The sequence below is a fragment of the Mus caroli genome, unplaced genomic scaffold (assembly GCF_978045245.1).
Source record: "Mus caroli unplaced genomic scaffold, Mus_caroli_1 scaffold_11, whole genome shotgun sequence".
Lineage (NCBI taxonomy): Eukaryota > Metazoa > Chordata > Mammalia > Rodentia > Muridae > Mus > Mus caroli.
In genome coordinates this window covers 46295061-46310116 of record NW_028227266.1, presented here as the reverse complement: position 1 = coordinate 46310116, position 15056 = coordinate 46295061, and the positions used below count along the sequence as shown (strand labels likewise).

At 42.6% G+C, this 15056-nt stretch overlaps 1 protein-coding gene across 4 annotated transcripts in view; it reads right to left on the bottom strand.

Annotated features, from left to right (window-relative positions):
- Nucleotides 1-7037: 7037 nt before the first annotated feature.
- The window catches only part of Nxpe4 (neurexophilin and PC-esterase domain family member 4), a 250204-nt gene continuing 242185 nt past the window's right edge, over nucleotides 7038-15056 (bottom strand). For all 4 annotated transcript variants that reach the window (XM_085844614.1, XM_029481189.2, XM_085844615.1 and 1 more), the window contains 4 exons: nucleotides 13434-14167; nucleotides 12681-12742; nucleotides 10169-10375; nucleotides 7038-8338 (listed from right to left, as the gene is read on the bottom strand). In XM_085844614.1, coding sequence (XP_085700740.1) covers nucleotides 7803-8338; nucleotides 10169-10375; nucleotides 12681-12742; nucleotides 13434-14167 — 1539 coding nt within the window. In that variant the 3' untranslated portion in view covers nucleotides 7038-7802. The remainder of the gene's footprint in view (nucleotides 8339-10168; nucleotides 10376-12680; nucleotides 12743-13433; nucleotides 14168-15056) is intronic.

The following is a 15056-nucleotide window of genomic DNA, read 5'->3' as shown; positions in this document are numbered from 1 at the left end:
GCTAAGAGTCTGATCAGCTGCAAAGAAACATTGCTGATGCAAACATTTGTTGTGAGGACTTCCCCAGGTGGATGTGACAAAGGTCTGTCTGTTGCCCCCAGTTTGGAGACCAATCCAAAGGCACAATCCCTCCCAGGTCTAAGCGAACTGAGCCTACTGGGGTTACTTACAGACAAGAACACGCGTGACTCAAAGACAGCCACATCAACGAAGCCCGATGCAGCGAGGAGCGTGAGTCTTGGCTCACAGAAGCCGGGGCTCGCCCTGGGGATCTCTGGCCCAACCGGCATGCAGTTCCACCAGACTAACAGCTGTTTAGCGCTTTTATAACCTTTGGAAGGAGGCTTGCAGTCTTGCAGCTTCTGAGACTCTAGAACATTTTTAGATTCTGGTCCCAAGTTTTACGAACCCTTTCTTCTTGGAATTTGAAGAAAACAGATAAGTGATTCTTTGTAGCAGGAAAGAAGACAAAACAAAACCCCCAAAACACACGAACAAAAATCCAAAAGCTCCAAAACCAAATACTGTAGAGAAAACAAAGTATAAATGAAGCACTGGGTGGGAACAGGAAATAAAGGTCTGTCAAAGTCACCTTTGTCCTTTTTGCCTTTGACAGCCTTTTCCCCCACTCGGTGCTCTAGTGGCCGGTGCTCTAGTGGCCGAGACAAGTGGGACACACCCTCCTCTCTCGCCCTATTTCACTTTTCAAAAATAATGCAATTATCAACGAGAGTTTTGTATTTAGCAACAGGGAAAAAGTTTAACCAACAACAGAGAATGGAAAACAAGGGTGAGTCGAGGGGGGGAGAGAAAGAGTAGGGGGAGTGAGGGGGGAGGAAGGGGGAGTGAAGGGGGAGTGAAGGGGGAGGGGGGAGGAGGAGAGAGGGAGGGAAGTAGAGGGAGAGAAAAGAAGAGAGAGAGGGAGAGAGCAAGGGAGGAGGAGGGAGTAAGAGGGAGAGGAAGGAGAGAAGGGAGGGGAGGGAGGGGAGGGAGGGAGGGGAGAACAGATACAGAGATCACAGAAGAAGACTAGATAGAGCACCTGAGAGGCCAGAAGGAACCGAGTTACCACTTTGTTTTCTCTGCATTAAGTTTTTCTTTTCCATTAAGGTTTTTTCCCTCAGGTCATTACAACACCCAAAATAAGGGAGAGGGCAAGAGACCCACTTTGGTAGCAGATTCTAACAACTAGTAGCTGTGTTCCTGTTTGTGGACAGAAGCAAGGGGCCTAATATCTATACTATACCAAAAGGGACCCATGAGCGCTTTAGATCCAGCATGACAGTAGAAAAGGTTACCAAAAAGTAGGGGGCAGGGGGTACCTAGATAAAACTAAAACCTCAAGCCCCTGAGAGCCGTGATTGCCAGCTTTCCTCTGCCTGAGGAGGTATTGGGTGGGTATATGCAATGCCTGCCAATAGTCTTTATTTTTGTTTGCTCTGAGCTATTTTAATTCTTCTGCCTGTGGACTAAAAGAAGTCACCTGCTAGCTGGTACCAGTTATCACCAAGCAGCAAGCTGTCACCTCAGTAGTGAAGCCCATGTGGTCCTTCTGACAGCCTGGTGAGGGGCTAACTTAGTCTCAGCCTCTTAGTCACAGGGACACAGTTGAGGTCTGGGTTGAAGGAGAATTTCAACAACAACAACAACAACAACAAGGATAGAGCTAGTCTCAGCCCTGTAAGTCCTTTAAAAGACTTCTGGAAGAATCCAGGAAGTGAGAAGGGGGTGGGGTGGTCTTTAGGGAATGGGCCAGGAGGAAAATGCCAAGGCCAGTGTAGCCTTGAGCATTACAGGGACCTAGGAAGCAAGGTGATGTAGAGAGAGACACAAGCTCTGGGCTCACCTCAAGAGTGAATAACTTTTATTTTCCCCATTGCTGTTTATATATTGCTTTGCTAGTTACCAGAGAGAGCATTGCAAGCAGAGCTGGGGGAATAGGGCCTTTAGCCCCCTTTTCTTCCTTCTGCACTTTGCTGCCTGTGTGGCTTTGTTTTGTCCCAAGGGCATTCTTCCTTGATTTTATCTAGCACGCTGAAAAGTCACTGAGACACATCTGGGTCAGAGTTTGTGTTTGAGTGGGAGACTGCAGACCATCTCTAAAAACGTAGACACAGGAGGAGGAAAAAGGACAGTAAAATAACAATAAAGGTCTCTGAGGAAGTTGTAAGAAATCAGACCATTAACTATTATCTAAAAAACCCATATGATACATGTAATTGTGTATATAAATATACATATGTAGTTTAAGTTTTCTCATTTGGGCTGACAATGCTCCCTCCAAGAGCTGAAGACCATCTAATAAAAACCCCAATACCAGACATGAGGAGCTCACTTTTGAATTGTTGGTCAGGCCTATCCAAGAGGCTCCCAAAACAGCCAGCCTATTGCTATTGTCCCTGGTTACTCCCCAGAGGCGGAAGATAAATCCCTATCGCTGAAGACACCATGCACTTCAGAGACTGGTCCCAGAGGCTGCTGCACTGGAACTGACTTGAATGTTTCCTTCTGGAGGAAGAATAGCTTTTATAGTACCAGAAGACTCTTTGCAAGCTTCCAAAGGAGAGAGGCAGTCAACAGCCCTACTCATTGATGTCTATGAACTATGACAACAATCAGCATGGCACATTCACCGTAATGGTGCAGTAGTGGCACACACACCTTGGCAGTAACCAACAGTTCTCTGACAGGACTCCAGACGCTCTCAGCAAGAGGGAGACCATGAATCCAAGCTAATGACTCAATGCTGGTGAAGTCATGGATCTTGGAGGAGAACCTACAACCACTACTTTATGAAGCCAGGATAATTCCTAACAATAATCTATAAATATTTGTCTTTATATCCATAGATATGTGTAGTCCTCACCCCTTATTTAATAAAAACAAACCACAAAACAACCAACCAAAAAAACCACTTCTCTCTGTAACAGATGGAGACTATTACAGATAACCACAACCAAATCAAAATGCATAGCTGCTAGAGCCCAAGTTACAGTGGATACATCTACAATACAGATCCCCCTTATTGAAGCTCAGGGAGTTTTCTGTGAGCTTGTTTCTCCTAGAAACATCAAAAGCTGTACTCAGAAAGTCTCACCAACATGACTGCTCAAATGTGAACTAAGCAATGAAGACACCCAGAAAGGGTACATGCCACAGAGGACAGGGATACACCCATGAGGCCCCAACCCTACAGACACAAGTTGCACAGGCAACTCAGCAATGCTGGGAGCAGGGAAAACAGCCTTCCAATTGGTTATCCAATACCAAATGTCAGCCCTGAAAAATCACGTATGAGCAGCACTGTATGGACCAAATACTTAGGAATGTAATAATAGCACCTAGTTAAAAAAAAAAAAAAGGAAGCCATGAATTTGAAAAAGAGAAAGGGGGAATATATGTGATGGTCTGGAGGGAAGACAGGAAGGGAGAGATAATACAATTATATCATGATCTCAAAAATGAAACAAAATGAATAAAGAACTTTTCAAAGCAAGGAATCCTCAACCCATCATCCCTTAAAATTTCTTGAGATGATGTCCCTTCTAGAAAGCCAGCTCAGACAGTCAGCAGGGTCTCAAGCGAGGGAGTGAGGATTGAAAAAGAAAAAGTTAGACAAAATTATCAAGTGACTCCAGCTCGTGCTGAGGCTGAAGCAGCTTTTTTTTTTTTCTCTCTCCAGCCTGCTTTTATATCATTCAAGGCACATCCAAAAAAACTATGGTCAGTTCTTAGATCAAAGACAAAGTAATCAAGCAAAGTAGTAAACAAGGAGATGGCACAAGACGGTAGTCAAGCAGAGTAGTAAGCAAAAGGATCACATGGGATAATAATTAAGTCAAGTAGCAAGTGAAGAGATCACATAAGGTAGAAATTCAGCAAAGCAGTAAGCAAAGCCCCATGGTCACTGTTTCTAATATTTCTACCCGAGCCTCCTTCCTTGTCTGAGCCCAGTGACAAATGCCGAATACGGAGAAGCGGCACCAAAAGCTCTCAACAAACACCTTTCTGCAAGGTAGATAATTTCTATCTCAATTGCCCAACTGAGCTTGAAAAAAAACTATCTCCTCCAACAATCTCTATCTTGTGGTTTGTTCTGGTGTAGGCGGCTGGCAGAAGGATCTTCATGCCCCAAGTGACTCTTGCTCATTCCTCTCCTGCAATGTGTCTTGGGTCTTGGAGGTGGTGACATAGGTTTCTGATTACTTTTTCCATTTATGACTGAGTGTTGGACCACATTAACAGTCACCAGCTATAGCTGTTGTGACTGAGGGAGTGTCTGCAGTAACGACTACCCTCTGCCGAGATGAGTGTTTCCCTCCTTGCTAGACATTCTGATACCACTAGCCATGTATGGACATGAACCACATTTCAGAAAGCAATTTTGCAATGATCCTAGTAGAGATGCAAGTTTTCTAAAGAGACTCTTGTGTCTTTCCTTTTGGCTATGAGACGATTGCGACAAATGCTCCCAAGAAATTGGTGTTTTCCAGGAACCTCATACTGGAATAAGGAAAGGTGGTGTTGGCCAGAGGAAGAGAGTATCTTCTAGAAAACAATTTCATACGGTTCTGACAACTTATCAGCCCACTTTGCATGAGATCCTGATGCCCAGATAGCAATAGGTAGGGCCTTACTGTGACTGGGACTGCTTAGTTGTGCTTACTTATATTGCCCTCTGAATAAACTTAAACCTTGACTTAGGATCCTGAAGATGAAGTGGGATTGAGGTGATGTCACTGAGCCTTTTTGTTCCTTTTTATGGGATCTCTGCTCTCCCTAGCCACAGGTCGTTGCCTTGGCTCATAGTATCAGGAGATTCTTCTTGTGGAGTAGGTCTTAAGTCTAATGAGTACACTGTTTATAGTGGCCATAATAGTCATACCACGATTACACTAGTGGACAGTCCTTTTCTGGCAGGTTGATAATGTCGCATAGACAGTCGCCAGCCAAGCAGAACCACTAGTGAAAATTCTCCCCTGTATCCCATGTAGTATCTTAGTGTGTTATAGAAGTTAGGTATCAGGGAGGCTTCCTTCCCTGGTGATACTTCGGTTGAAGAGGCACAGCGAAACCTGTTCTCAGCCTACCAGCACCAACTCCTGTCCCCTGAATCTCAAAATAGTGTCCCAAGGACCAACCACAGCTACATAGAACAAAGTTTTGTGATTGCAAATCTTAGACCAACTCCTTCATTTGGAAAGCCAAGGCCTAAGGAGGTGACCTGACTTATCCAAAGTCTTAAAAGTGTGGCTTATAACAGGGCCAAAGTCTCTGAACTCAAGCCCAGTGTGTTTCACTCTGTCACTCCTGTTCCTGGAGAGTGAGACTATAGATTCAACTGGAATCTCATGGAGAGAGTTCCTATGGGAGAGTAGAGTCAGGACTTTTGCGATGTTGGAGCCTTGTTTAGTATACTGTTCTATGAGTGTGTGGGATAACCTAGCATGTAAAAACCATCTGGAATGGGTAGTTAGTGGTAGAAAAAGAAATGAAACTCTTTACTCAAAGAGTTCTTCTATAACTCCTTCACCAAAGTATGACATCTTAGTATAACCCTTGATTGCAAACAAAGTGATTTAATTTAAATTTTTATGTGTATTGGGGTTTTGCCTGCATTTACGTCTGTGTATCATGTGTGTTTCTGGTGCCTGTGGAAGCCAGAAGAGAGTATCAGGTCCCCTGTGTAATAGAAACTTTTATTCTCCTGAGGTAATTGTCTCAGAGGCTTACTGCCTCCATCTGCTAACCTAGGCCTGATCCTGGAAGCTTCTAGCCTTCATACAGTATTATCTAGGCCTAGAATATTTTCATCCTATACACTTACTGCTGAATAAGCTCACCCATTCCTAGCTCTTTCTGAATTCTTGCTGTCTGGTCAACTCAGTTGTCCTGGTTCAAACTTCTTTCCACAATAACTGATTCTCTCTTAGCCTCTCCTGAATTGCTCTACTTGGCTTCATATTAGCTTTGACAATATGTTCTAATCTTCTGGCTTCTTCTCATTCTCTGTCTTGTTCTGTTTTTACCTGTTTCTAGCTTGTTCTCTCTCTGTAACTTGTCTCTGCACAACTATCCCGGTAAAACTGTCTTCTTCTCTCTCTGCCTCTGCACCGCTCTTTTAAGTAGCTACCATTTCCTCTTTCTTCCTTTGAGGTTGAATATATCCTATTTTGTCAAATCTTTCTCTGATTCATCACTTTGTCTGCCACTCAACTAGACATCACTTTCAAACATGGCTGCTTCCTTCTACAAACTGACGTTACCTTCCTTTTTTGGGATTAAAGTTGTATACTAAGGGTACGGCTGTATTCCAGTCAAAGGGATTAAAGGTGTATAATAAGGTCTGAGTAACACCACACTAGAAACAGGGTTTTTTTCCCCCCAGTAACTAACACACCCTTTCAATCTACAGTGTCATCAAATATCTTGCAACATCCCTGGAAATTGAACCACTATGTGTGTGTGTGAGTGCTGGAAATCAATCCTGGGTCCTCTGGGAGAGCAACAAGTAACCCCTGAGCCATCTCTTTAACCACCTTTCTTCGTTTTAAAAGGTATAGTTTAGGGTCAGTGAGCCTGATAACCTGAGTTCAATTATTGGGGTCAACATGGTGGAAGGAGAGAACTGAGTCCTAAATATTGTTTTATGACCCCCACTTGTACACTGTGGCATATATCTCCTCTCCAAATAAATAAAGATAATATAGAACTACAAAAGATATAGACAGGCAGTGGAGGTGCACGCCTTTAATCCCAGCACTTGGGATCCAGAGGCAGGCTAGCCTGCTTCTACACAGTGAGTTACAGGACAGTCAGGGCTACACCGAGAAACCCTGTCTTGCAAAACAAACAACAAACACAAAAAGGAAATATAAAGAATATAATTTATAATATACTTATGAAAAGCAAACTATAAATTTGTATTTAATATATAAAAGTAAAATCACTAAAATACTTTGCATTATTAATTCTTATTTTAATGTTTTTCATTTAGAAATTTTATTTTTATTTGTTATAAAATTGGTGTACAAAATATCAGGTTTCAAGATGGTGTTTTGGACATATTTTGCTTTTGTTTATCCAAAATCTTATATCCAAAAAATCTGGAAAACCTAGAAGAAAGATAAATTTCTAAATGCATTTGGCCTATCAAAGTTAAACCTAGAAAATAGAAACAATTTAAACAGAACTGTAATAAGCAAAGAGATTGAAGCAGTTATTAAAAGTCTCTCTCCAAAACCAGCCCATACCTGGACAGATTAAGTGCTGAATACCATGAAACTTTAAAAGAAAATCTAATCAAAACATGTCTCAAAACCTTCCACAAATTACAACCAGGAGAAATACAACCCAAGTCATTTTTTTTTTTGAAGTCTGTATTGGCCTGATGTCAAACTCTGAGACATGACCAAGGAAGTACAGATCAATTTTCCTGATTAACATGGATGAAAAATTATCAACAAAATATTTACAAATTGAATCAAATACCTTTTAAGAATTTTATCAAAATTACTTCATTGTTCTGAACTCACAGCAACAGCACAGGAATCCTAACTTCCAATCAGCAAAGAGCAATGTGGCTCTCATAAAAAAATGTGGACCTTCCATTGACTCTTTTGGGCTTCAATTTTGAGCAGAAGGCCAGTGTGTGAATGCCTTGTTAAGATGAAGTAGGTGGACCATATGGACCATTATACAGATTATGTCCTTGGATTAACTGGGGCATCCTGGCACTTGGCACAGCTGCAGGATTCACTGTATCTTTTAAGTTTAAAGAGTGACTTTCAAAGTTATGTTTGCTAGCAAATATAGTTTAAGAATATATTAATTTGACTTCTAACTACATCCTCTGGTGGGTGGACATTGTTTATGCCATATGCAACTGTCATGTCCCAGGCATCAATGACACCCACATTGAGATCCTGGAAAATATCCTTTAAGGCAAGATACTGGGTGTAACCATGGAAGTCACTAAACCTCTCCACATCGCTGTTCAGCTCTCTGGTGTTTTCTGTTTTGAGGACCACCATAGTGTCCGGGCTTCTCAGGAGAAGACGCTGAAGAGCTTTGTGAACATTGAGGGCCCTTCGGATAAAAAGATCAATGGGAAAGGGTCTGAAATGCTGGCCCAGAGAAATGACGATGACTGTGTTTTTCTCTCCTCCAGTTCTGTCAATTATCCGTGCAATGTTCTCTATTTCTTTGACAGAGTAGATCAATGACCCGATAAGAGGGTAACCATGTTTTTGCCACTGGATGCTGATTTTCTCATCCAAGTCGACGGCAAGTTGGCGTTGCAGTTTCCCACTCTCATGCAGGTCCACAGATCTCAGTGCTGACAGCAAACAGGCAACCCCAAAACAAAAGGAGAATATGGTTACAAAGATCAATTAGCCACAAACACAGGAGTAAAGAGCTGGTGTTTCGAGTCTATAAACTTACCATATCTGACTAAGGAGTGGTTTTGAAAATTACTCTAATGATCGAAAGTGCTTCATGATGAGGTACTTTGCCCTTCTTCAGTCATTCAGACTGGATTATATGGGAATGACTTTGGCATTTAATTCTGCTTCCCTGGAAGACGATGTGAACAGCTGTATACATGCTGTGTTGTGTAGAAGTTGCTAACTCTGCCCTAACCTTGTCTGAGGATAGATAGGAAAGGGTACTGATGTGTGCAAAATGAATCTAAGCAAACCTCTGTAATGACTCTAGGAATCTAAGTCTGTATTCTACGTTCTTCTATGGGAACTATGAATGGAATAGCACCAAGTATCTCATTTACAAGAGGGACAGTAATACGATCCCTCATTTGTGATGTCTTTACAAAGCATTTGTTTAGACTGATGCAGCCATTTGCCTCAATGATATTCATGTGTGTGTGTGTGTGTGTGTGTGTGTGTGTGTGTCTGTGATATGGTAGAAAGTAAAGACAAGATGTCAAATTACCCAAGATTATAGTTTGCGATTGAACAAGCATGTAAAATCCACCCCCTTGAGGGTTCTTGAGGAAAATAATCTAATTCAGACACCTCTGAAAATAACAAAATAAGTGCAGTGTGAACAGGACAAGACAAAGTCCTACTGTGTTTCACTGTGCCAACCAGATCCCCATCGGAACAGCAAACTCTTCTCCCGCTACAGCTTCTGAGAAAATATGCAGTGTGCGATCACAGTGCTGTGTACTGTGCTGTGCACTGCCATAGCGGGGAAGGGCTGGGCTGGAAGTCTTCAGCCAATGACTGAGGCTACAAAAGAGACATGCCCGAGACTCGCTGGGGGCAAGTGGTACAACTACTCACTTCATTGCTTCCCACTAACTTCAGTTCGCTTTTCCAAAGCACACCCTGGCTACAGAATTTAATGTTGTATGAAATATACAAGAGATGTCTTCCCACTACAGCAGCTGTGCTGAGCAGGAGGACCACTCAGACCTCAGAATGCTCCATTTGCCTAAGGGGGGGGGCTATGGTATCAAACTATGAGATGGTAAAGGTTGTCACTAGAGTCTCAATTTTGTTGCTGAGAGAACGTAATGAGGAGCTGACTGTTTACCTGCTGTCATGGTCTAACATGCCCTCTCTGCTGGGAATACTTTTGTAACTTAGAGCCCAAGCCCTACCAAGTTCACCTTTCCCTTGAGAGGATCAGTTTATTAAATATTGGAGACCACAAGATGGGCCTTATATCAAGGCCAGTATGGAGACATAGGCTCAACCTTGCATCCAGTGACAAGAGCCAGGGCCCAAAGATGTATTCAGGCCAGAAGTGATGATTTAATATGTGGTTTAACTCAGGTGGGATATGACATTCTGGCAAATCTTGCCTTCGTGAACACAGCACTGAAACTAGGGTTCTTACAGCAAGAGTCTAGCTCCAACTCTACACTATTGTGATCAGAGTTCCAATTGCTGTTGCTTTCTGGCACTTCCTGTGTGTTAGTGTGCCTGAAATACTCTCCAGCCATTACTTTATTTCATTCTAAACTAACACTAGGGGTAATGAACATTGTTCTAGGGAATGATAATAACATTTTGTGAATAATGCTGGTGGTTTGTGCTTAACAACTACGGTAAAGAAGAGGCACCTCCTGTATTTTTTTTTCTCCCTTGAAATAGAAACATAGTTTCTGAAAGAGCCTTGAATAGCTTATACTGACACATACTGTTGACTTTGCTTTTGAAGTATTCCATCCACTGGCGGATTGTGGAATCACCCATTAGGTGGATAAATTTTCCTCTCAGGCAGTCTTTCATTTTGATTGGAGCCAGACTGCAGGAGGCAGGAGTCCATGCGTTTTTCCAGACGTGCCCACTAGGGATTGCAGATACCATCCCGAGCTTGCATTTCTCCTTCACTGGAGCTGCGTCTGCTAAGGAATCAGAAAGATAGGTCTTCTAAAACACCAGGTCTATTCGTCTGTGATTATAAAGTGCCTTCCATCTTTTTCAAAGAGCCCGTTGGATAGGCGTGTATATGGAGGTGACAATGAAAAGTTTATTAAAGAATTTTTAGAGTGGAGTATTTATTCTCAGTAAAACTTTCCTCTGATGTGTGTCTTCTAACTGATACCCGTTAGTGTTAATTATGAAGCTGTGACATTCTGACAGGGTTAAAAAACGACATAGTCTCATAGCTGACCCAGACTATTTACTTTGAGAGAACAGATCTGACAGGATGGTTTTCAAATGACATACAATCTAAAGCCAGGACATAAGTCAGATATAAAATTATAAGTCTTTTAAGCTAGGACATTTGACATTGTTCTATCCTAATGACAAATATGATAGACTAGCTGTTAGGTCTATCTTGTACCTTATAAATTACAAAATGATAATAGTTGTGCTCAATTTATATTTTGAAAGAAAAGTTTTTTTTTGGTTTTATTTCATTTTTATTTAAATAGAAAGGATGATATGTGTCGGGATTTTCTCTGTCCATTCACACTAAAATATTAGGACAGCAAGAGGCCTGTGATTGGACAGGGAAAGAGAGGTGGAGCTAAGAGTTACAGAGGCAGAGAGCATCTCAGGAGAGAGGAAGAGGCCAAGATAAAAAACAGACAAACAGGAAAACAACAACAACAACAACAACAAAACAACAACAACAACAACAACAACCATGAACCATCATGGCTTTAATTAGCCACAGGTAGTTATGATATTAAAAGATAAAATAATTAAGATATTTGTTTAATCTAGGTGGGCAGCTTTTATTGTTATCAACTGGTTCTGAAATTATTGTTTTGACATCTTGTGAATTGAGAATTTATTGATACATAAATCTGTTTGGTTAATTATAAACTTCTAGAGTTTTGTTTTTGCTAGGTTGACGGGTGTTGTGACAGCTGACCTTGGGGTGGATGGTCACTGTGGGGGCTCGATAGAAAGGTGCGGGTGGCAGGAGAGCAAGAGTTGGCGGTTTTCTTTTTTAATAGTTCCCAAAACATGAAACGACATGGGTTTTTTCCTCTCAGAATACAAAAGGCCTTACAAAGTAAAATTTAAGTGTTTGATGGCCTTGTCATGAGACTGACTTCATCAATTCTTGTATAGGTGGAGAACGAACGCATAATGACTATCCCACTACTATTTTATCCCACTTTGTGTCAGAGATTGTCACATGATCTCGGTGTCTAAAATGTCATCATTAAATTATGAACTCTGAGATAAAGGCAGGATGAACTTGGCTTAGAAATTGTCCCTGTGCATCGATGTGTTCTGGAGAGTAGCCTGGCGGTCCAAGGAGGACCATAACTTCAATTGTAGTCACTGAGTAATACAAAGAATGGGGGCCTAGGATGGTGAGGGAGCAGATCTGGGGTTGCAATTATTCATCACTCCAAAAGGATGTTAGTATCTTAACAACTTCTCTCTCTCTTTCCCTCTGTAAGTCTGTCTCTCTGTGTCTTTGAGACAGGGTCTAATGTAGCCTAGGCTTGCCTTTAACTTGCTATGCAGCTGAGGATGGTCTTGAATACTTCATCTTCCTGCCTCTATGCAGGGTCTGACAATCATAGTTGTGTGTTTATGTGGGGCTGGGGGTGGGTGGGTCCAGCCTTGGGCTTTTTGCATGCTGGGTAAGCATTACATATCACTTCTGCAATCAGAAACACACTTTCCTTCAATGGAAAGGTTTTCAGTGGAACACTGTCTTAGCAATTAGCAAGCTTTTCATGGCGAACCTAGCGAGACAAAGATACTGCTGCCCCAAGTCACTTTAGTTAGGTGGGGTTTGTGAGCTGCTCAGAGTAAAAACACAATGCAAGAACAAGTAGTGAATACCCACGTGGAAGTTCTTCTTTGTTAAAAAAAAATGTCTTCAAAAACTGAGAGAAGCATGGTGTAAGTTGGTATTAGGGATGGCGGTCGATGTCACATTGGAGACATCATAAGTGATATCCCAAGGAAGGATGTGAAGAGGGTAGGGGAGGATGAGGAACTAGGTAAAGTCTTAGATGGGCAGGTGACCTTCAGCCTGATGAGCAGATTGCTGACAGGTGTGGCTGCTAAAGCACCTAGCCAAAGTTCTAGTGATCACACTCATTTGCTCATTCATGGACTTTGTGCCTTGGCCCGCCTTACAAGAACTGAGACAGTGACCAAGTCCAACAGAAAGGGAAGGACCTTTAAATAGGTTCAGTGTTACTCATCCCCCGCCAGCACAGGACCACTTACTGTTGCATTTGGAGACACTAATCACATTGGATTTTCCCATAATCTCCACAGCTATATTTGACCTTAAAGAGACAAACACAGAAATTAATACACAGTGGCTTCAACTCAGACAAAGCTGCCGATCCCAGATTGGCTAGTCCTTCTGTGAGTTCTCAGTGATAATCCAACTTTCCCATCTAGAATTTCAGGCCACTTAGTAAGTTTCTATTTATTCATTTCTTGGTCCATAGTAGACAGGGACCCAGAGTATGCGTGCAAGGCAGTGCATGGAGACACAGAATGTATTAGAACACACACACACACACACACACACACACACACACACACACACACACACACGGATACTTCTCATTCTTTTCGTTTTTACTTAACACATGTTTTGGGGTTCATCAATAAGGATTACCTATCCTAAAGGTCTGAGGACTCAGGCTGGAGAGATGGCTCAGTGGTTAAGAGCACTGACTGCTCTTCCAGAGGTCCTGAGTTCAATTCCCAGCAACCACATGGTGGTTCACAACCATCTGTAATGGGATCTAATACCCTCTTTTGGTGTGTCTGAATATAAATAAATAAATTTTAAAAATAAAAGTCAGAGGGCTCTTGGAGAATGGATACTAACTGCGAATGAATTCCTTGCTCCCTTCTCATAAAGGAGCTCTTCTCATAGAGTCCTAAGTTAGTGTGCTTAGAATACATTCCCTGCAGACTAAATTACCACTTCTGCCTCGAAAATGTGAAATGGTACTTATTTACCTTTCAAAGAGGCTCCTTTCTTGCTGGCTAAGATAGGAAACGTTCTTGTTCTTCGACTGCATGTAGGTGAGGGCTGCGCAGGGCACATTTGGAGGCTTCACACAGTAGAAAGCTTCTTGGTCCTGGGCATCCAGATACTGGCACAGCTCGACACTTGAATTTAGAACCAGGGCACATTCGGTGTGGACCTGAGAAGCACCACTGACAAACTGGCCTGAGAAGATGACTCTGTCGTAGCCCTGTTTCCTTGCTCTCCAGAGAGCTGACACCCCTTCACTGGGGTGCATGAGCAGGATAGACAGGGAGACCGGGCCCTCCCAGAACAGAGTGAAGCTGATGAGGTAGGTGCCATTGTTGAAGTCTGTCACCTTTCCAGAAGCTCCTGCCTTCAGGGCTGGGGAGAATATCCTGGCCCTCAGGAAGTCCCCACCATACCCCTTCCTGTTTCCTAGGTGGTCTCTAGCCTCTACCAGGATGTCCAGCTGGTCCCCTACACAGTATGTATCTCGAGGGTTGAGGATGGTGGCTGTACTGTGTGTGGCGCTTGTGGTGTAGTTGAGGTGGGTGAAGGGTCTGGGAGGGATCTGTTTGTCTAGTTTCTCCAGGACCTCCCTGATTCTCAGTTCTGTCTCTTTTGGTGAAACTGGTAGGTTCAGAGGCACTGCAGGGCATGAGGGTCCCATGACCAAGTTCCAGCGATTGAAGGACACAGGCAAATTGAACATGGTCCGTAGCTAATGGGCAAGAAGTAGAATAGAGAACAAAGAAAAAAGTTGCTATTTAATGTAACAAGTTTTGGTAGGTTAACAAACTTTTGTTTTCTATAGACCAATGAGAGGTACAGAAATCTTATATGCCTGATACTTTGTGGTCATAAAATTTCACACACAGGCAGCTTTGTTTAAAAACTGTCAGTATTACTCTGCTTTCCAATGACTTATTTTGGAAAGCCCATTCAACCCCAAATAGCTAGAATCATCTTCAAAATGGTGGTGATGTGAGGCTGCAAAAATTTCCTTGCAGTCAAGAGTTCTTGCTGCTCCTAAACAGAACCCGAGTTCAATTTCCCATGGCTAACAACCACTTGTAACTCCAGCTCCAGGTGATCTGACACAATCTCCGGTCTCTATTAGCCCTGCACTCACATAGCTGTGCATCTGTTTTGCCAACTCACTGTCAGGTGCCTTAAATGGTTGTTTTGAGGACTGTGGAATAACACGATGTGCTGAATAATTTTATATCAACTTGACACAAACTTCAGTTTTGAGCCTCAGTTCCATAGAGCAGGCTGTACATAAGCCTGTGGGGCATTTTCTTAATTAGTGATTGATGTGGGAAGGCTCAGTCCATGGTGGGTGGAGTCATCCCTGGGCTGGTGGTTCTGAGTTCTATAAGAAAGAAAGCTAAGCAAGCCATGTAGAGCAAGCCGGTAAGTAACATCCCTCCATGGCCTCTGCATCAGCTCCTGCCTCCAGGTTCCTGCCCTGTTTGAGTTCCTAACCTGATTCCCTTCAGTGATGAACTATGATGTGGAAGTGTGAGCCCAATAAACCCTTTCTTTCCCAACTTGCTTTTGGTCATGGTGTTTTTCGCCACAGCAATAGACACCCTAACTAGGACATA